At 42.5% G+C, this 23,258-nt stretch overlaps 1 protein-coding gene and 1 pseudogene across 1 annotated transcript; both read right to left on the bottom strand.

Annotated features, from left to right (window-relative positions):
• Positions 1-5,309: 5,309 nt before the first annotated feature.
• On the bottom strand, positions 5,310-7,148 carry LOC140847518 (putative deoxyribonuclease TATDN2 pseudogene; annotated as a pseudogene).
• A 641-nt stretch (positions 7,149-7,789) lies between these two features.
• LOC140847517 (uncharacterized) lies at positions 7,790-21,128 on the bottom strand. The gene is made up of 3 exons (XM_073228042.1): positions 20,722-21,128; positions 14,100-15,650; positions 7,790-7,844 (listed from the first exon to the last, which is right to left on the bottom strand). The coding sequence occupies exons 2-3, from the start codon at positions 15,587-15,589 to the stop codon at positions 7,790-7,792; spliced, it is 1,545 nt and encodes a 514-aa protein (XP_073084143.1). The 5' UTR covers positions 15,590-15,650; positions 20,722-21,128.
• Between the last annotated feature and the right edge of the window lie 2,130 nt (positions 21,129-23,258).

The raw sequence follows: 23,258 nt of genomic DNA, 5'->3' as shown, positions 1-23,258 counted from the left end.
CCAAATCTACAGGTACTGCAGCAAAAACCTGATGGCTGACTTGGCTTTCTGGCCTTGAGAGGCCTTTAAAAGTCCAATCTGAAAATCCTTATAAAAAGTTCCAGCAAAGCACATTTAAAAGAGCCTATGTAATCAATTGCTCTTCTTGCTCCACTTATGCAAATAATAAAGCCAAGTGTTAATTATTTTCTTCATCTGGTTACTTCTAATAAAAAAGAGGGTGACTTTTCTCTAAAGTTGTTTCAATAATACACCCTTATCTATACTGAATCCTAATACCAGTCATTGGGACATAAACTGGATCCAGAATTCTAGTTTCCCCAAAGTATCTGGCTATAATTCTCCAGATGTTTGTATTCTCCCATCATTTCAATTAGAATCTTATTATTCTTCATTCTTAAATTTAGCCATGCACTCTTTAATCTCCTTGTCAAGTTTGTTCTTCCAGAATGGAAAATCCAGCTCCAGATACTGCTACTCAACCTAGTACCACGATTTGTTCTATCTTGCCTAGAAGCCATAAAACTGCAAATAGTATTGGAACCCAGAATAAAAGTGCCCATCTTCTGGGGCCCTCTCGACTGCCCAGTGATGGAGACCTAGCTGCACCCTTTACTGCATGAAGCAGCCAGAGCAGTAGTCGTCCCCTTTCCCTAGCAGGAGCTAGGGTCGCTATCTGTAGATGGGGGAATGAGACAGACACCATGGGTGTAGTCAGAGTAGGGTGAGGGCCTCCGGAGAAAGCAAGGCAGGATATTTAGTCAGAGCAGTGTAACAACATGCAAGGAAACCCCCTACCAAAACTCTTAAAACATCAAGCTCTAGAGTCATTCTTCAGTGAGATCAGTTGATATTCCCCAGATAAAGGAAAGCAGCCCATGTTTCTATCATGCTAATGGTTTGTAATCATGTGTAAGATCCACTTTAGCATGCTAAAAGGGACTTAATGTCTCAAGAACAAACACCCTAAGACCACTTTTAACAAGTCCACACGCCTAAGCCCTTTATCAGTTCCCCAAAATCCTCAACTGCCTATAAACCCCCTAGACAATGCACCAACCTGGGCTCTCTTGTCCCCTTCTGGTGCGAGCCAGAAGCTCTGTCCTCTCATTGTACCTTTCAATAAAAGCCTCTCCCTGGCTCTCCTTCCTTGAGTGTTTGCTAAGTTCATTCTTCGACTCTGCAAACAAGATCCCCAGCATCACTGTGAATGGAGTAATTATGCAAACACATTTTAGGAGCACTAAAATGTTATAAAAATGCAGTCTCCTATTACCCATTCACATGCTCAGTATTTCTTGAGCTTCCACTCTGTGCCTCTGGACCGTCCCTTTTGTGTCCCAGGTCACTGACAATTCCTCCTCTCTCTCTTACTCTACCCACACCCACCAGCCCCACGCATGTCCTGATTATCTCTGACTCATCCTTTAAGACTAAATTGTACATATGCTTTTCCTGTCCACTCATGCCCCTCCCTCCAGAAAGTTGATTATTCCCTCTTCAATGCTAATGCTCTTTCAGATGTATACCGAGGATTTGGTTTTATTACAACTGGTTTTGGTCTTCTCTTACATTTGTAAGGTCTTTGCTCTCAAAGAGTACAACATGTTCATTTTGTATTCTCAATGCTGAGCAGAGCGTGCTGGGAGATTAGGGATGTTTGATGGAGGAATAGTGGGAGAAGAGGTCTACAGGTATGGTCTACATTATTTCATTATTTCAGGATCAATGCATGGATTGCAGGAGTGTCATGAGAGTCTTAAGCCTGTGCTTTGTGCATTACAAGATTCATACCTGTCCAGGCAGCCTAATGAGCTAGACACATGGGTCATGATGCATTTTCAAGATTGAATATGTTACTACCCACCACATCTGCTTCAGCTTTTTTGGGAGGAGGGAGGAAGAAAATGTTTGAATAGACTTGAGGTATCCTAAGTATACGGCGGTACTCATGAACAAGGTTCACTGTACATCCATAAATATCTTTAGAATATCTAGCATGTTCCAGGTGCTTTCACATTGATGGTCTCTATTTTTAAATAATACATGAACATGATTATGAAATGTGACTCAAAAGAATATACAGGGAAAAATAAATCTCCTTCCTACTCCTGACCCCAAGTTCCTTGGTTTTTATCCCCAGAGATAAATGCAATTGTCAGTTTATAGGTGTAATCTTTCAACTCTGTAGGTAGGCAGGCAGAGAAATACAAACATAGGTATATGTAGACACAGACTTAAAAAAGGATATGGGTGTATGTATAGGATACATATATAGATAAGAGTCATAAACATTAACAGCTTTTTGAGTTGATACACCTTGGTTTTGTGAATACAATGGATGTGAATGATGACAGCTATGAATGCTTGAAGATTTTATTCTTTATGACTGCAACGAGGTTCTATAATTGAAGGCAAGCCTAAGATATGCATTTTTAATGGCTAAAGCTTATTAATATCCAAACTTTAATGAAGTCCTTGATGGTCTCAAAACAGGAAACACATCCTGGAGGATATTTGATCAGTCTGGTACCTCTGGTTCATGTGGAGAGGAAATACACATTTCCTTTATGTTGGTCTTTCTTGACATGAAAACCTTTTAAGTTTGGACGAGGATATCTTTTATAGGTACTATGGAGGAACGCAGCTCAAATAGTTGAAGAGCCACTCACTTATGGAGAAGGAAAAATAATACGACTTTTATTTGGTGTTTATGGACAATGTGCACATTTCTGTCTTTCGGTTCTGCCACCTGTATATGTTATAAGTACCATGAGAAATCCTATAAAACTGCTGGCAAAGTTATAAATAAATTTTGGTGGGTACTTGTATTTTGCTGGTCAGAATGAATTTAGGAAACCAATTTGTGGGTCACTCAGTTAATTGGATCAGCATTTATAAGCTGATTTTGTTGTAAGTTTTCTTATAACAGAATTGCCTCTTTGTGAAAGTGTGAAAAATACCAATTAAAAACATTTTCATACCACTTCTAACATTGAGTTAATATAGATCTACCAGAAGCTCCTTGGAATTAAACTTGGCTTAAAACTGTTGCATTAATAAAGCTGGAGGGTCTTATATATTTGTTTAAGCATTTAAAATTTTCCTTTGATAGTATGATGTGATTGGTTGCATTGCAAGAAACAGAATGAGCTTATACATATTCAACTATTTTGTAAAGAAAATTTGAGATTTTTACTAATTTATATATTTTCTGTTTTGTAAGGATACACATTACTTATAACTTAAAGAAACAGGTTTATAGTCAAACTTTTTCTTCCTTCTTGTTCCAGCCACACTGCCCACACCTTACACTCAGCCACCCAAAGCAGCAAATGTCAGTTTCTTCCAGAGTTATATTAAGGGAAAAATAAATATGTACCTTTACACAGTCATATACAACATACCCATACAGTACCTATTTTTTTCTGCATCTTTCCCTTTTCATCTAAAACAAGTTGAGGATTGCTTCATATAAGCACATAATGACTTTATTCATTCTTTTCGGTAATGTTTTCTTCTATGAATGCACAGTAATTTAGAGCTAGCCCTCTATTTCTGAACATTTGTTTCCGGATTGCCATTACAAACTATGCTACAAGAATAATCTTGTACATGTATAATTTCCCATGAATGCATGTGAATACATCTTCAGAATAAATTCCTAAATGAGGAATTGCTGATTCCAGGGATATGTACATTTGCAATTTTGATAGTTTTTGTCAAATTTATATTCCTTCCAGTAATTTTGAAAGCACAACATACTCACAAAAACCACTCATTTATTCTTAACCAGTATATCATGTTACTTCCATTTCAAAAGCGTACATAATTGACACTGATGTAAAACTTTCATATTTAACATATAAACTTAAATAACATATGTATTACAAGTACTTTACTTGTATATGGTTTATTTGTAATACCAACACAATGAAAAGGTGAAAACAAAATTCAACAAAACAATCTTTAAGAAATACAGGAAGACATCTGAGAAGCTGTTCTGGTAGATACTGTTCCACACCCAATCAATTGGCAAAAGCAAAGATCACTTCAGTTTTCTTATTAAAGTAGCTCAAATGATTTTTGTGGAATCCAAAATATTTCCTTGACGATATTACTATTTCTTACTTTTATTAAACTAATCCTTTATTTCCTGACTGCTTTTATTCCTACCAATATATGAAACAAATACTTTACTGTGCAGTAAATACATATAAAAATATTTGCCTAAGCAATCTGAGTTTGAATCCTGTGTACTGGCAAAATTTGAAAATTAACTGAATCACTAATTAAATGGTTACTTAAAGTTTTTTGTTTTCATTCAGTATCTAACCACCTTTCTTATGGGGGGAGGTGTCTTAAAAGAAAACCTGACAAAATGGTTGAAAAATGCATTGTGGCATATTTTTAACAGCTAACCTATCAGGAGGTAGCCTGTTCAATAGGATGTCTTTGGGAATCCTGGCTCCTTCCATCTTCCCACCCCTACCAGCTCAGATTTCAGGCATGAAGCAACAAGGAGGGTGAAAGCTTTCTCCTCTCAGTTTTCTCTTTTCTCCCCTTTTTAAAAAAAAATCTTGACATACATCTCACTTATCACCAGAGTCACCTCTCATCTGGCCACCCTGGCTGAGAGGCTGAACCAGTGTCAACCAATTTGGCTTCCATCACTCAAGTTCTTCTATAGTGCTCTGGCACATTATGACTGTTAACTACTTTTTATTTACATCTATGGCCTTTTAGATGAAATGAGAAATAAGAAATTGCAATTCAGTCACTGAATTTATGACTCTAACAAACCATATGGATTATAGAATTCCTCTAACAAGTAGATGTTAGCAATAAACAGAACAAATCACCTAGCTCACTTAAAATTCAACATTCCCTGCTTGCTTTCTTCTTTTCCCCTTAAAGACAAAGTAGGAGGTTGGCTTTATCTACCAACTGCTCAAAAACACAGGCTGCAGATAAGAGGGATTTATATTAGCAAACTTGTACTCTATGGAACTCTTTTTCTTTACTGGCTACCCTGGCACAATTTGGGTGGAAGGAGAAAACCTGATAACCTCAAGGGTAGTACTCACCCCTCACCTCCTCCCATCCCATTGCACCCCATCCTGCCAGTTAGAAGCAGAAGTCCTTTGAAGAGGTTTTCAGGAAGACCATCTGCCCGGGTTTATTCTGTTCCAGTGGGTTAGCGGAACACACTCTCGACATGGGACACACAGGCAAAGTTCAAACCAAGTCCATGCTGTCAGGCCACTTGTCTCTCTTTTCTGGAAGACTCCTGACTGTTCAGTCTCTGATTAAATATTGTAGATGCGGTAAGTGTTCCCACGCAAGGTGACCAAAGTGTGGGAGAGTGAATGACCTTTGACTCTGGCAATCTCCTGAACTGTATACAGGGCCAGGCCTGGGTGGGAACGTCGGAAAAGTATTTTGGAAACCCCATGAGGGAGGAAGTAGGGAGCACCAGATTCCACAAGGATTCTCTCCAACGGGATCTTTTTCAGAGCTTCTCGGACCTCCCCAGCAGTAACGTAAGTCACGATTCCTGTAAAGCCCACAAACAAGTTGGGAAAATACTTCAGAAAGGGCTCGATGATTGCATAACTGCCAATGAAACAATGCCAATGGATCTTGTAGTCAGGGGGCACGTACTTTTTCAGGAAGTACAGCATGTCTTTGTCAGCTTCTCGGCAGTAAATCAACAAGGGCTTCTTTAGATATACAGCCAGCTGCAGCTGTCTCCCAAATACCCTATGCTGCTGTAGTGGAGGTGTGGTGCACTTGCAAGAATAATCCAAGCCCATTTTTCCAAACGCTACAGCCTTGGGGTGACGCAAGGTTTCCAAAATATGTCTTTCTAGGATGTTGCTGTAGTGACGTGCAGAATTGGGGCAGCAGCCAAAGGTCCCCCAAACCATATCTTCTTTCAAGAGCTCTTCCCATAGGCCATCGCATAGCAAGTGAGGATCACAGAAGTTAGAGATGCAGCCCTGAAATTCTTTAGGGAAGGAGCTGCTATAAATTTCTCTGAACTTGCTAAAGGACCCTTTGAAAGACACCTTGGAATAGAGCACGTCCAAGTGACAGTGGCTGTCAATGAAACCGTCCTGTGACCTTTGTGCCAAGGGAACCTGTGGCGGGGTACGGGATGCATGTTGTCTCCAAAGATATGATGGTATCTCTTGGAATGGCATTCTCTTCTCCTCCATCTCTCGTCTGAAACTTCTGAAGGAAAATGAATGAGAACTCTCCAATTGGCCTTCCTGTGGTGTCTCCAGAGGTCTCGGCCAGCTGTGGGAGTACAGGGTCGAATCCGAGCTATGATAACTTAGGCAGCTCTGGTCACTATTCCTAGTCAGGAATGAGCTTCTGACCATGGAGGGATAGAGAGAAGGCATGGAATTGGTGTTCCAGGAGCATGCGTAGCCATGCCAAAGACCACTGTAAAACTGAGACTGGTAGGTGACCTGGTTCGTGGTGAAGGATGGAGGCTTTGAAACTGGCAAGAGACCCTGTGAGACTGGGTTTGCCTGAGAGAATCTGACTGTGCCACTCTCATCCACAGCAAACCACACCCCTCCTAAATACGGATACTCAGTCAGCAGGTTCCTTTCTTTACACTTTTGAATTTCTGCAGGAGAGTCATGTTCCTCTAAAAATGTTAGGTCTATAGAGGGTTCAAAAAAGACATCTCTTTGATCACTTTGTGGCTGTTCATGATGATGTCCCATCACTTCCTGGTGACCAAGCTTCCTGAGCTCTATCACTAGGTTTTCCTTCTCTGCTCCGACCTCTGTGGCAGGCACTTTACTTTTCCGAGAAGCAGGGAAGATGCTAGGCCTGGCTGGACTTTCTGCAGGGTTGGGAAGCTCTCCGGTGCTCGGTTTTGCACTAGCAGCAGCCTCTCCCTTTTCTTTTGGCATCGGTTTTTCTATAATGCCCTGGACAGCTGTCACACAGATTGATGAAAAGTCTTGGTCTTGCTGTCTATACCACCCTCTCTGGGCCTTTTCTGGGTTTAGTTCCTCACTATTGCCATTTTGACCCTCAGCATTGTCTGCAAATTTCCACTTCATGGAGTTCTGGAAACCACTAGAATTACTCTCAAAGTTGCGGGTATCCTCTGGAGAAGCCATTTTTTTCCAGAAAGGGGTGGGTGGAACGCCGAGGGGTTGGCGCGGAAAAGATTCCAGTCAAAGGGAACCCCAAGTGCTCTGAATCAGGCAGTGTTTGGAAGCTGTCCCACCCACACCTGGGCCTGAAGAAAGTGAGGATCAGGAGGAGAATTTCCCTGGCAGAATGAGCCCCAGAAAAACTTTGGCTTAAAGTCCACAAGGTTCGCCGCAGTTGCAGCTATAAGCTGGCCAGCTGGAAAGGCCGTATCACTGGGCGCCCAAAGGCATCCGTGTTTACGGGGGACCCTACCTCTGTACCGCTCCTGTGGCCGCTCCGATGACTTACGGACCTTTTGCCTTTCTTTCACGTGTCCACCACAGTTCTCAATGTTCCACTGTGGCTGTAATTCTAAATTAAAGCACTTCTGAAAAATTCCCAGAGCCAAGACTTACCAACCGCTCCTTACGCCGTCTGAGCCGAAAATGGGCACGGGTTTTACTACACACTTTCGTTTTTAGGGAGAAGTCCTTCCGGCACGTAAGGTCAAGGAGCACTTCCGGTAGGTACGTCAAAGCGTTTTGGGTACAATAAAGCTCTTACATTTGGTTTGGAACACAAGGTCTTTCGGGAATGAAAGTCATTGCAAAGACTGTACAGTGCCTTAGAGGATGCACACAAAGCACCCTGGAGCTGGGCTTCCGGCCCAGAGGTCCAGCCTGTGAAGGGTGTGCCGGAAGGTAGAACGGAACCCAACTGCCCGCCCAAAAGCCCGCCCACCCCTGCTGCTTCCACCTCAGGATAGCCCTCCCTCCTCTCCCCTCCTCTCTTCCCTCTTTCTCCCTTCACCCACTTCCCAGAGGCCCGCCGAAAGCCTATGGTCCCACCATGTGTTCCCCCTCCCAGCACAGCTGCCGCAATTGCATGCTTTTTCCTTTTTTCTCCCAGTTCTTTCTCAAAAACATCGTTACGGCTTTCAAAGCAGAATTTAAGTATACGTGCTCTTAAAATTGTAGTACTTTAACCATTTTCAGTCCTGTGTTTTTTTTTGCTCAACATTTCTGCATATCCTAAGTGTTTTTCTTACCGTTGCATAGTTTTTGAAAACATACTGATGCCTTCATAATATTCCAGAGTGTATAGATGTGCCGTAACTCACCAAACCCTCTCCTTTTGCTAACTTTAGGTTCCTTTGCTTAGTTTTTTCTATTATAAGGAAAAAGCTGCAAAAAATATCTTTGCACATATGTTTCTCCATGTTTACCTTTGTTTCTTTGGGCTATCTGCCTGGAAATGGGGTACCTGAGAAGTATAGCAAGTTTAAAATGGGTCCTGATAGAACTGTGTTGCTACAGAATTATATTGGAGTAATTTAAACACACATCCATGATGAATAATCCTACCACTCCCACCCCCCACCCCTTTCCTCACTTTTATTTTAACTTGCCCTTGTCTTAATTTCTTTAGCAAAACTTTTTTTATTTATTATCCCTCTCATGAATTTTAGGTTATTTTTTTTTGTTTTTTTAGTCTTTTCAAAGTTAATTTAAAAAAATTATAAAATAAACCTGTCATATTTCTTACAAAAATTTTATTAGTATGTTGTTTTTTATTTATGTTTTAGTCTATTGGATGTATAACTTATTTTTATAGTCAAATCTTAATTTTTTTTTATTTATAATTTTCTCTTTTTCTCCTAAGCGCAGAATGGTCAACCTCCCCTTCAAAGCTTTGACACAGATATAGTATACATACAGTTTTTTGGAGGGTAAAAGGGATTGATTTGTTATATGTAAGCTGGTACTCCATCTGGTATATATTTTGGGCTATAATTTATTTTGGGTGGAGATATACTCTGATGCTTTTCTAAGTGAGTACTTTTTTTTTACTTACTGGTACGTGACTCTTCTTTCATCATGCATTCAATTCCTATATGTAATATAGAGTCTATTTCCAGGCCATCTATTCTTTCCACGTACTCATTTGTCTCTTGGTACTGTGGTGTTGCACCATTTTGATAATTGAAACATTAAAGTGAGGTGTAAAATCTGGGAGATTTAGGTCTCCTGTAGAAAACTCAACTTTCCTAATTATCTTTAGTACGCTGACCTATTTATTTTCTCAGGTGGACTTAGACTTACTCTTTTCAACTCCCTCCAAGCATCAACGAAATGTACACTTTTGAAGTATGTTATTTTAGTTTGCTTATCCAGAATATACATTATCTATCCTATTTAGTCAAGTTTGTCTCTATCTTCTAGTAAATAATTTTAGAGTTTTAGCTCTGTCACAGAGTTTTCATTAAAACTATTTTTAAGTGTTTTGTAATTTTTTATTCTATTGTGAAGATACTTGTTTCTCCTATTGTATTTTCAGCTAGTTATTGTTAGTACATAGGAATATTTTTGATTCAGTTGTGCTGAAATCTTTCATTTATTCTGTTTCTCAGCCTTTGTGTATGCCATAATTTTGTCTACCTGTAACCATACTTCTGCCTATTTCTTGCTCATGTATTTACTTCATACCTTCTTACCGTGTCCAGAACTAAAAACAATATTAAAAATGATGTTGGAGGGGCACTTTTGTTGTGTTTCTGACTGTAGTGCATGTAGTTTCATTAAGTATAATGCCAGATATTTAGTCTGTTGTTTTAAAGCAGATGCTTTTAGAATCTTGGTAAGGAATTACTCTTGTATTTTAAAAAGCATGTGGTAGGAAACCGTAAGAGATCATTGTATATTTGCTCTTATTTTCTAATTTGGAAACATCTTTGCATCCATGAGGAAAATGCTGCTTTTTGTTTAGGTGGCTTAAAACTGTCACGGACTATTGAATTCTGTTTCCTTGTATTGTAGTTAGCATCTTTGCTCCATAAATCATAAGTGAAATTGCTCTGGAGCAGTAGTTCTCAACCTTGGCTTGCACATTGTAATCACTTGGGGAGCTTTAAAAATCACTGATGGCTGGGCCCTTTCTGAGAGATTCTGTTTTCATTTTGTATGTATGTGTATGGGGTGGCTATGAGTATGTTTGGGTGTGGAGATGGCCCAAGCATTAGGAGTTTAAAAAGCTTTATAGGTGATTCTAATGTGCAGCCATGGTGAGAACAAGTGCTCCATAGTTTACTGTTTTAATGGTATGTTTATCCGGTACTGAAATTCACCTTTGTGGCTTTCCATCTTTTTTTGGTATCCCAGGGGAGTTATATAATGTGGTAAATTTTTTTCCTTGAAAGTTTGAAAGAATTCATTAGTGAATCATCCTGGTAGGAGCTCTTGTTGAGGCAATTCTTTGGTAATTTTTTAACTTTTTGCTTGGTTATTAATTTATTCATTCTGTTTTGGTAATTTACAGTTCTTACAGAAAATCACTTATTTAATTGTGATTTCAAAATTAATTTTCACGAAAGTTTACTAATTTATTAGAATAAGATCATTTGTATTTTATACTTTATTTCGTCATGCACCATCTCATTTCTGATTTAATTTTATTGATTATCTTTGGTAGAATCTTATTTTATTTTAAAAAACTCTTGGATTTATTTATTGTATTTGTTTTTCTCCTTTCAAATTCACCTTATGGGCTTTTCATCCTTTTTGCTTTCTGGTTGTTTTCCTTATGACACATTTTTGCACCTCCAATAATTTTTATTCCAGCTGTTGCTCACTGATTCTGTTGGGGGGGTGGGTGTTGTGTATTTTCCTCCATCCTTGTCCCCACCGCAACAAAGAATTGAAGGGCAGAGACACAGTAGTGAAGCAGAGTAAAGGTTTTATTTAAACTTACTCAGAGAAAAAGTGCAGGCGACCTCAGAGAGAGAGAAGTGCCTTGAAAGTTTGGGAAAAATTAAAGTTGTGCACTCAGAAAGGTGGGCAACCTCAGAGAGAGGAGTGCACTGAAAGGTTGGGGGTTCCCCCTTTTAAGGATTCTTCAGGAAATGTGACTAAGGGCTGGGGGTTCAGACTTGTTAAGTGGTCTTTGAATACTTAGAATTAACTTAACACAAGGAACTTCCTGCTCTGATTTCTTCCTGGGATATAGGCCTCTTACTCTGGGAGTATACCAAACAAGACTGCCTGCCCAGCACCCAGTGTGGGCTGAGTTATTGTCTGTTTCTTAAAGAGTAAGTTAAGAATCCTACTTCTTTTTTTTTTTGTTATCATTAATCTACAATTACATGAAGACCATTATGTTTACTAGGGTCCCCCCATCACCAAGTCCCCCCCAAAAAACCCATCAGTCACTGTCCATCAGCATAGTAAGATGCTGTAGAATCACTACTTGTCTTCTCTGTGTTGCACAGCCCTCCCCATGCCCCCCCTCACATTATATATGCTAATCGTAATACCCCCTTACTTTTCCCCCTGCCTTATCCCTCTCTTCTCTCCCATTCTCCTCAGTCCCTTTCCCTTTGGTAACCGTTAGTCCATTCTTGGGTTCTGTGATTCTGCTGCTATTTTGTTCCTTCAGTTCTTTCTGTTCTTATACTCAATATATGAGTGAAATCATTTGGTATTTGTCTTTCTCCGCCTGGCTTATTTCACTTATTTCACTTATTTCACTAAGCACAATACCCTCCAGCTCCATCCATGTTGCAAATGGTAGGATTTTTTTTCTTCTCAGGGCTGAATAATATTCCATTGTGTATATGTACCACCTCTTCTTTATCCAATCATCTACTGATGGACACTTAGGTTGCTTCCATTTCTTGCCTATTGTAAATAGTGCTGAAATAAAAATAAGGGTGCATCTGTCTTTTTCAAACTGGGCTGCTGCATTCTTTGGGTAAATTCCTAAAAGTGGAATTCCTGGGTCAAATGGTATTTCTATTTTTAGCTTTTTGAGGAACCTCCATACTGCTTTCCATAGTGGTTGAACTAATTTAAATTCCCACCAGCAGTGTAGGAGGCTTCCCCTTTCTCCGCAACCTTGACAACATTTGTTTTTGTTTGCCTTACTGGTGTGAGGTGTCTTACTGGTGTGAGGTGATATCTCATTGTGGTTCTAATTTGCGTTTCTCTGATAACTAGCTACGTGCAGCATCTTTTCATGTTTCTGTTGGCAATCTGAATTTCTTCTTTGGAGAACTGTCCAGCTTCTCGGCCATTTTTTAATTGGATTATTTGCTTTTTGTTTGTTGAGGTGATGAGCTCTTTATATATTTTGGATGTCAAACCTTTATCGGATCTGTCATTTATGAATATATTCTCCCATACTGTAGGGTACCTTTTTGTTCTATTGATGGTGTCCTTTGCTGTACAGAAGCTTTTCAGCTTGATATAGTCCCACTTGTTCATTTTTGGTTTTGTTTCCCTTGCCTGGGGAGATATGTTCATGAAGAAGTCACTCATGTTTATGTCCATGAGATTTTTGCCTTTGTTTTTTCCAAGAGTTTTATGGTTTCATGACTTACATTCAGGTCTTTGATCCATTTTGAATTTACTTTTGTGTATGGGGTTAGACAGTGATCCAGTTTCATTCTCTTCCATGTAGCTGTCCAGTTTTGCCAGCACCATCTGTTGAAGAGACTGTCCTTTCCCCATTGTATGTCCATGGCTCCTTAGTTGTGTATTAATTGACCATATATGTTTGGGTTAAAGTCTGGAGTCTCTATTCTGTTCCACTGGTCTGTGGCTCTGTTCTTGTGACAGTACCAAATTGTCTTGATTACTGTGGCTTTGTAGTAGAGCTTGAAGTTGGGGAGTGAGATCCCCCCACTTGTTTCTTCCTTCTCAGGATTGCTTTGGCTATTTGGGGTCTTTGGTGTTTCCATATGAATTTTTGAACTATTTGTTCCAGGTCGTTGAACAGTGCTGTTGGTAATGTGATAGAGATTGCAGCAAATGTGTATATGGCTTTGGGCAGAATAGCCATTTTAACGATATTAATTCTTCCTAGCCAAGAGCATGGGATGAGTTTCCATTTGCTAGTGTCCTCTTTAAATTCTCTTAGGAGTATCTTATAGTTTTCAGAGCATAGGTCTTTCACTTCTTTTGTTAGGTTTATTCTGTTGCGTGCCCTGTCCTCGCCGGCAAGAACAGCACGCAACAACAGAAGGATTCTTCTGCAGAAAGCTTTATTCTTCAGCTCTTTGTGAAACAAATGAGTTGGGCAGGACCCAGAGGGGAAGGAGAGGCTTGCTTATATAGTTCTCATGCTCTGACCTGGTTGGTGCGGCTCCATATGCCTTATTAGCATAACCATTTGGTGGGTCTCATTGGTCCTTATGCCAAGGCGCAATTAGCATGTAGTTTAGTGGTGTGGGATGATTTGTCATTAGGAAGTTCGGGGCCTTCCGGCTGCCCTGCATTGGGCGCTATTTTCTGAGCGCGGCTGCCAACATCTCCCCCTTTTTTGTCTAACAGAAGCTCAAGGCGGAACTTGCCAGCAGAGGCGGAGACAGAGGCCTGACCTCCATCATACTTCCTGATGCCCCCTTTTTGGAGAGGGGTTCTGGGCATCTACCCCTATGCAGTCAGGCATGCCTCTCAGAGGGGTCCAAGACCTCTTGCAGTGCTTTGCCTCGCATCCTCTGGCTGGCGTTGGGACCGCTTGGTACAAAGGGTTTGGACCCTTTTTCTCAACCCTCTTGCACCATGAGCTTCTTAAAGAAAGCTGTGATTAAGCATTGAGGTACTCGGGCCTGGTGCAGTGCCACATGGGCTCAGGGTGCAAGAGCTACCTCAAGCTAAAGCCGAGCTTCCTTCTTAAGCATGTTGAGCCACACTTGGGGAGAGGCGCCAACGTCTATCGCCATTAGGGCTTGAGCAAGGATCACCTTGTCCTGCTTATGTTGGTTGCGGAGTCTGCATAACAACCAGAGTAAGAGCATGAGACCTCCAAGCAGGAACACGCCCATCCCAGCCATGCCCGCCCACTCCTTGACGTGGGAGAGAGCTCTGAGGAACCAGGAAGAGAGTCCTTCCGCTACGGAGATATCTAGACGGGTGGAGTTGATGTGGATAATTTCTCGCCGCAGCTCTTCTAGTGTCCCATCGAAGTCTTGGGACCAGTTTCCTGAAAGATACTGGGACAGGTCTCGTGACAGATTAGCTGCCCGTGTAAAATTTTTATATTGAATGCTAGTGATGCAGAGGGCACGATATTTCCGCTCACATCCCAATTGGGCCATTTGCCAGAGCACCTCCATTTGTTCCTCCACGAGATCTATGCGTTGATTGAGGATCATTATTCCTCCTTTCAGTTTGCCATCAAGTGTGGACTGTTGGTCCAGGGCAGAAGCTACTGAGGCTGCAAGGTTATTGAGCTCTGTAGCCGATTTGATGGAGGTGTCTAAAGCTATACCAGCGGCGGTGGCTGCGACCGCAGTCGCGGAGATCAGGAGCACTATGGCGGCTGTAACACCGAAATCGCGCCTTTCTCGAAACAGAGTCATGGTGTTAGGGGCGTCTATGGGAACAGGGACCCAACGGGGGATGCGGACTACCAAAGCATTGGTAAAGTTACGCGCATTCCAACACTGAGACAGAAAGCAGGTTTCATTGGAGCAGGAGTCAAAGCTACTATTGGATAAGATAAACAGAAATGGGGGGTATACGCATACTGGAGAAGGTGGAAAAAGGGAATTAGGTGACTCTGGACCTGATTTTGCTGAACACGTGTAGTTCTCGTTGTTATGGGTCATGATCATGTTCCAGTGTGCGCGCATGTGGTTATTCTCGCACCAAAAGGTGATATTTTTTACACCGATTCCCCCACCCTGGAGGGCGGAAAAGGGGGAGAGGTCGGTACACGAGCCATTGACTCCACACAGCATCCATTTATGGAAGGGGTTCATGCTCAGCTGCTGACGAAACTCGCCTTCGAGCACCTTTACTGGCCACCAAGCCTCATTGGCTGGCCGTCCCTCCATATCTGGGGAGATGGTAAACTCCTGCCTCTCAGTTGCCCACGTTACTACAGTTGACTGACAGTCAGTCCAGGGCCACAGCTCTCCCTCATAGTCGCCCACACAATGGGAGGCATATTTGGGTTGACGAGGCCTGTCGGTGGAATTGTTCCTGGGAGAGTGTACAAATGTGCCATTGATCCAGAGAACCATCTGGTGGATAGTCATGTTCTTATAGGACGGGCTCCCTTCCTTATTAGGCCCTTCAAATTTAGCTGACATAACGGGGAGGCTACTGGCCTCTAGAATTATGTCACTGAACCATCCGTATTTCCTCCGTTTCAGGGAGATACAGCCAGCTAGATTCTGAGTGGTGAAGCATAATGACCCATTAGTTACGAAGGATCGGTTTTCTCCCAGGGGAGCTACTAGGGTGTCTTTAACTAAGTAGGGCAAGTTCATACTAGTATTGGTAGTGAAAAAGCGCGGAAAAACGGCTGCATTGAAACGGACAGGCATAGGCTTAGGAAAGGCAGACAGGATTCCCCATCTCAATACTCCCTGAGTCAGGGTCTCCAGTGTCAGGAGCAGGGTCAGGAGGTACAGCGAAGTCATCTCCTTTGTTTAGGACTTTCCTCGTTAGGCGCTCCGGGATCCAGAAGGGATTTTCTTCACCCTGGGGGAAAACACACACAGCTCCCCTGGATCTGATTATGATTGGATCCGGGCCCTTCCATTGGTTAGATAACACGTCCTTCCATTTTACTAGTTCTTGTGGGTCTTTTGGCCACTGATTATGGCGATCCGCTGCTGTATGGCTTTGAGCATCCAGATTCAAAAAATTTATAGTGAAAAGTGCTAGGGCTATGGCAGTTTTTGGTGTGGGGGGTATATCTTCAATTCCCCCTTTTTGTTTAAGTAAATAGGATTTGAGCGTGCGGTTCGCGCGTTCCACAATCCCTTGACCCTGTGGGTTGTAGGGAAGGCCAGTGATATGTTTTATCCCCATGTGATGACAAAATTGAGCAAATTTTGTAGAGGTATAGGCTGGGCCATTGTCTGTTTTCAGAATCTGTGGTAACCCCCATGCGCTCCAAGCTTCAAGGCAGTGCTGGATGACATGGGAAGCTTTCTCTCCTGACAATGGGGAGGCAAAGATGACTCCTGAACAAGTATCCACGGATACATGTACATATTTCAGTTTCCCAAAAGACGAAATATGCGTCACATCCATTTGCCAAACTTGTAAAGGCCTAATACCTCTGGGGTTGATCCCAACATGAGGTGTGGGAAGGAAGCTGCAGCAATGTTGGCAGCTAAGGACAATGTTCCTAGCTTCGGCCCTGGTTATGCTAAACCGCTTGCGCAGTGTTTCGGCAGTGACATGAAATTGTGTGTGGAATTTTGAAGCTGTGGTGATAGGGTCTAGCAGGGGAAAGGCTATGCTTCTGGTTGCGAGGTCTGCCAGGTGGTTGCCTTGGGTCATAGGCCCGGGAAGGCCTGAATGTGCTCTGATATGAGTTATATACAAAGGAGATTGCCTATGAAGTAGTGCTGATTGTATCTGTTTGAACAAAGTGGCTACTGGGCTGGACGCTTTAATTAGCCCGGCCACTTCTAGAGATTTGACTGCATTAACTACATAACAGGAGTCAGACACAATATTTAAAGGTTCAGGAAAGATTTGTAGGACCTCTAAGACTATGCGACATTCCACTATTTGTGGAGTGTCAGGCGTGTAGCCTTTTGTCACAACTTTGCCATCATGGACATAGGCACCTGTGCCTGTCTTAGACCCGTCCGTGTAAACTGTTTTTCCATGAGGCAGCGGGGTTAGGCTAGTGACCCGAGGAAATACTAGGAGATGATTTTTGGCGAAGTTGATGAGGGGATGTTTAGGGAAATGATTATCAAAGGTTCCTGAGAAACTGTAAGCAAGTATGGCCCAATCATCGTTCATAGCACATAATACTTGTATCTGTTCTACGCTGTAAGGGGTTATAATTTTAGCTGGAGCCTCTCCGAAATGTGTCATGGAGGTTTTTACTCCTCTCAAAGCAAGTTTGGCCACGGCTGCTGGATAGTACTCTATTGTCCTAGCCTGAGAGGCTTGGGGATGAATCCAGATCAGTGGGCCGTGCTGCCATAAGACTGCTGTTGGCAGCTCTGGGGTGGGAAGGACACACAACTCAAAGGGTTCATTCGATTGCACTCTATTTAATTGTGCTGTCATCAAAGCCTGTTCTACTTTGCGAATGGCTTGTAATGCCTCAGGTGTGAGGGAGCGCGGTGACGTTAGTTGTGGGTCTCCTTCTAGGGTTTTAAATAGTGGAGTCAATTCAGTGGTGGGTATCTTTAAGTATGGGCGCAACCAATTAATATCCCCTAGGAGTTTTTGGAAGTCATTCAAATTTCGCAATTGATTATGTCTTATCTCAAGCTTTTGGGGGCAAATTACATCTGTGTAAATGGTTGCTCCTAGGAATTTGCTAACACTAGATTTTTGGACCTTCTCGCTTGCTATATTCAGTCTCCAATTTTCTAGGGATCTAGTGAGATCTATATATGCTTCTTCTATTTCCGCTGGTTGTGGGGAGCAAAGAAGGATGTCATCCATGTAATGGATGATCTTTAGCGTGGGATAGGTCTTACGAATTGGGTCTAGCGCTCGCTGAACGTACAGTTGACATATGGTGGGGCTATTTGCCATTCCTTGAGGGAGGACCTTCCACTGAAATCTGGCATTGGGTTGTTCATGGTTAATAGCTGGCAAAGTAAAAGCAAATCTTTCCCTGTCCTTGGAGCTTAGAGGTATAGAAAAGAAACAATCTTTAATATCTATTATGAGCACTTTCCATTCTTTGGGTAAGGCAGAGAGGAGTGGCAGTCCCCGCTGTACGGGTCCAAGCATTCTCATTTGAGCATTTACTGCTCTCAGATCATGAAGCAACCTCCATGATCCTGACTTTTTCCTGATTACAAATATGGGTGTGTTCCATGGGGACACAGAGGGTTCTAGGTGTCCCACTTGGAGCTGCTCTTGCACTAAGCAATGAGCTGCTTCTAATTTTTCAGAGGATAGGGGCCACTGAGGAACCCATACGGCCTCCTCTGTGAGCCAAGGTATGGGCATGGCATCTTCAATGGCCCCTATGAAAAACCCAGGCCGTGACGGTCATTCTTTACTTTGGGCAGGATGGGCTCTATGTGTCCCTGTTGGTGTTTCCCCAGCCCTTTGCCAGGGATGTATCCCATGTCCATCATCATGCCTTGGGCGGGGGTGGAGTATTCATTAATGAGTTTGAGGCCTAAGTCTCTCATGACATCCCTCCCCCATAAATTGACCGGTAGAGGGAGTACATAAGGGGTGACTGTACCCTCTTGTCCTTCAGGGGCTCGCCATTTCAATGGTTTGGCACTAATTGAAGGGCTTGACTCATATCCTAAACCTTGTAATGAATGTGAGGATTGGGTCACAGGCCACTTGGAGGGCCACCAGGTTGCAGAGATAATACTTTTATCTGCTCCAGTGTCTAGGATTCCCTCAAAGCTCTTTCCCTCTATTTGAAGAGTTAATTTTGGTCTGTCTGCTAAATCTAATACTATGAAGGCTGAATCCCAGTCAGAGGAGCCGAAGCCCCTTTCTCCCCTCTCCGTGTTGGTAGCAGGATAATTGGCGTGGAGACTAGGTAAAACTAAGAGCTGGGCTATGCGGTCTCCCGGGGATATAGGATAGATTCCTCTGGGAGCCGAACACATGATTTTTACCTGTCCTTCATAATCTTGATCTATGACTCCGGGATGAACTACCAGGCCTTTCAATGCAGCAGAAGAGCGCCCTAGGAGTAACCCAATGGTATTTGGTGGTAGGGGGCCTTTAAAGTCTGAAGGGATAGGCTGAACTCCCATCTGTGGAGTCAACACTATTCTGGTGGTGGCACGGATGTCCAATCCCGCGGAACCTGAAGTGGCTCTCCTTGGGGGGCCTGGTTGTTCCCGAATGACACTTGCGTGCTGGTTGCCCCATATATTTGCGGGCCCTGGTGACGGGGGCCCCTCTGGGCGTTTTTTGGCAACTCTAAGGGTTTCCCTTCTATATCTTTAATAGACCGGCACTCATTAGCCCAATGCCTGCCTTTCTTACACTTAGGGCACAACTCAGGGGTCTTTTGGGTTGTTTGTTCTGAAGCTGGGCTCCTACACTCTCTCTTTATATGTCCTAATTTCCCGCATTGAAAGCATTTGATACTTCTGTTAGTGATCCTGGCTTGTTTGTGGCTCTGTAATATGGCCGCGGCTAGGCCCGCATTGGTGAGTGGCCCTCCTATTTCTCTACAGGCTTTCAACCAGGCATGTATCCCTTTTTGTTTCCAGGGTGTTATCGCCTGTCTGCATTCCTTGGTACATTGTTCAAACACTAATTGCTCTACCAGGGGCATCGCTTGTTCCTGATCTCCAAATATTCTGCCTGCGGCCTCCATCATACGAGCGACAAAGTCAGAAAATGGCTTGCTCGGCCCCTGAATAATTTTTGTCAAATTGCCTGATACTTCTCCTTTGTTGGTGAGGGCTTTCCATGCCTTGGCGGCGCACGTGTTTATTTGTGCATATACCTGTAAGGGGAAGGCGGTCTGGTCGGCTACCCACTGTCCTTGGCCCGTCAGCATATCATATGACCATGCAGGCTGTCCTTCGGCCGCGTTTGCGCGTGCCTGGGTCATGCTGATATCATGCCACAATGCCTTCCATTCTATGTATTGCCCCATACTAGAAAGGCATGCCTTAGTTACATATTGCCAGTCTGCGGGTGTCATGGCTGTCTCTGTTAATCTCTCAACTTGTGCTATGGTATAGTTAGCACTGACTCCATAAACCCGAACGGATTCTGCTAACTCCTTAACTTGTTTATGGCTCAGGGGCTGGTGAGAGCGTACACCGTTATCCTCAAATACAGGAAACATTTGTCTAATTGCCTGAAGAGTATCTGGGTGGCAAAAGGAGAGTGCGCCACTCACGTAAGGTGGCGGGGCAAAGGGCGTCGGGGGACACCCTGCTTTCATTTTTTCCTTGGTCCGCTTTTCAACTTTGCTGGTTCCCTTACTTCTACACTCTGCGGTTTTATTTTCTTCCCCTTCCTCTGCGGACGTTAATTCCTCCTCAGATTCCCTATTGGAGAGTTGGAGGTCCCTCAACTCTTTCCAGGGGTATTTACTATTTTCTCTGAGGCGATTGTCACTCGCTTCTCGGGGCTCTTTCGCTTTTGCCCTAGGCGGGCTTTCTCCCTCACTCTGAGGTTTCTTTACCTTCGTTTTTGTGGCCTTTTTTCGGCCGCGCGCGCTCTCTGTTTCCCGTTCCGTTTCTGACATGCTCTCTTGGATATCTGTCAATGCTCTCTGACCTTCTTTTATTACCTTTTCACATCTCTCATCTTGCAGACAAGCTCTAATCAGTTTCCAGAGGGGCCTGGTGCCTCCCCTCAGGCTACCCTCCTCCTCCTCTCTATCAAGATCTTTCCCCAGTTTGTCCCAGCTCAGGATTGAGAGGGACCCTGAACAAATGAACCAGGGGGCCACACGGTCTATCTCCTTCACAAAGATCCTAAGACTTTGCTGGAGACCTTCAAGTTTCGCTCTTTGAGAGCTGTCTGCAGCGCCGTGACTAATGACGGTGCATTCCCCATGGTGCCTCCTTATTTACAGAGAACCATCAACCATCATCCTAAAAAGCAGGGGCCTCTCGGAACTTACCCCTCCGGGCTTTCTTCTGACCTGCAGTTCTGAATCCTCTCCAGATGTCTGAAGGGTCCTCCCTGTGCCGGTGATGTTCTGGTTCCCGGGATTCGGCACCACTTGTCGCGTGCCCTGTCCTCGCCGGCAAGAACAGCACGCAACAACAGCAGGATTCTTCTGCAGAAAGCTTTATTCTTCAGCTCTTTGTGAAACAAATGAGTTGAGCAGGACCCAGAGGGGAAGGAGAGGCTTGCTTATATAGTTCTCATGCTCTGACCTGGTTGGTGCGGCTCCATATGCCTTATTAGCATAACCATTTGGTGGGTCTCATTGGTCCTTATGCCAAGGCGCAATTAGCATGTAGTTTAGTGGTGTGGGATGATTTGTCATTAGGAAGTTCGGGGCCTTCCGGCTGCCCTGCATTGGGCGCTATTTTCTGAGCGCGGCTGCCAACATCATTCCTAGGCATTTTATTCTTTTTGATGCAATTGTGAATGGAGTTGTTTTCCGGATTTCTCTTTCTATTGGTTCATTGTTAGTGTATAGGAAAGCCACAAATTTCTGTGTGTTAATTTTGTATCCTGCAACTTTGCTGTATTTTCATATCAGTTCTAGTACTTTAAGAGTGTATTCTTTAGGGTTTTTTATGTACAATATCATGTCATCTGCTAATAGCGACAGTTTACCTTCTTCCTTACCAATCTGGATTCCTTGTATTTCTTTGGTTTGTCTAATTGCCACTGCTAGGACCTCCAGTACTATGTTAAATAACAGAGGGGAGAGTTGGCATCCCTGTCTTGTTCCCAATCTCAGAGAAAAAGCTTTCAGCCTCTCTCTGTTCAGTATGATGTTAGCTGTGGGTTTATCATGTATGGCCCTCATTCTGTTGAGGTACTTGCACCCTATTCTCATTTTGCTGAGAGTTTTTATCATGAATGGATGTTGAATTTTGTCAAATGCTTTTTCAGCATCTATGGGGATGATCATGTGGTTTTTGTCTCTCTTTTTGTTTCTGTGTGGATGATGTTGATGGATTTTCGAATGTTGTACCATCCTTGCATCCCTGAGATGAATCCCACTTGGTCATGGTGTATGATCCTTTTAATATATTTTTGAATTCATTTTGCTAATATTTTTTGAGTATTTTTGCACCTAAATTCATCAGGGATATTGGTCTGTAATTTTCTGTCTTAGTGGGGTCTTTGCCAGATTTTGGTATTAGGGTGATGTTGGCTTCATAGAATGAGTTTGGGAGTATTCCCTCCTCTTCTATTTTTTGGAAAAGTGTAAGGAGAATGATTATTATGTCTTCTCTGTATGTCTGATAAAAATCCGAGGTAAATCGATCTGGCCCAGGGGTTTTGTTCCTGGGTAGTTTTTTGATTACTGCTTCAATTTCTTTGCTTGTAATTGGTTTGTTTAATTTTTGTGTTTCTTCCCTGGTCAGTCTTGGAAGGTTGTATTTTTCTAGGAAGTTGCCCATTTCTTCTAGGTTTTCCAGCTTGTTAACATATAGGTTTTCATAGTATTCTCTAATAATTCTTTGTATTTTTGTGGGATCCATCGTGATGTTTCCTTTCTCATTTCTGATTCTGTTGATATATATGGATTCTCATTTTCTTTTTAAAAGTCTCTCTAGGGACTTATCTATTTTGTTTATTTTCTCAAAGAACCAGCTCTTGGTTTCATTGATTTTTTTCTATTGTTTTATTCTTCTCAATTTTATTTATTTCTTCTCTGATCTGTATTATGTCCCTCCTTCTGTTGATTTTAGACCTCATGTGTTCTTCTTTTTCCAATTTCGATAATTGCAACATTAGACTATTCATTTGGGATTGTTCTTCCTTCTTTAAATATGCCTGGATTGCTCTTTACTTTCCTGTTAAGTCTGCTTTCACTTCATCCCACAGAAGTTGGGGCTTTCTGTTGTTGTTTTCATTTGTTTCCATATATTGCTTGATCTTTTGGTCATTGATCCATTGATTTTTTAGGAGCATGTTGTTAAGCCTCCATGTGTTTGTGAGCCTTTTTGTTTTCTTTGTACAATTTATTTCTAGTTTTATACCTTTGTGGTCTGAAAAGTTGGTTGGTAGGATTTCAATCTTTTTGAATTTACTGAGCCACTTTTTGTGCCCTAGTATGTGGTCTATTCTGGAGAATGTTCCATGTGCACTTGAGAAGAATGTGTATCCTGTTGCTTTTGGATGTAGAGCTCAATAGATATCTATTAGCTCCATCTGTTCTTGTGTGTTGTTCAGTGCCTCTGTGTCGTTACTTATTTTCTGTCCAGTGAATCTATCCTTTGGAGTGAGTGGTGTGTTGAACTCTCCTAAAATGAATGCATTGCATTCTGTTTCTTCCTTTTGTTCTGTTAGTATTTGTTTCACATATGCTGGTGCTCCTGTGTTGGGTGCATATACATTTATACTGTTTGTATCTTCTTGTTGGACTGAGCCCTTTATCATTACGTAATGTCCTTCTTTATCTCTTGTTGCTTTCTTTGTTTTGAGGTCTATTTTGTCTGATACTAGTACTGCAACACCTGCTTTTTTCTC

Source organism: Manis javanica, chromosome X (genome assembly GCF_040802235.1).
Source record: "Manis javanica isolate MJ-LG chromosome X, MJ_LKY, whole genome shotgun sequence".
Lineage (NCBI taxonomy): Eukaryota > Metazoa > Chordata > Mammalia > Pholidota > Manidae > Manis > Manis javanica.
Note: the sequence above shows the minus strand (reverse complement) of the source record. Positions and strands in the feature narration are given on the sequence as shown.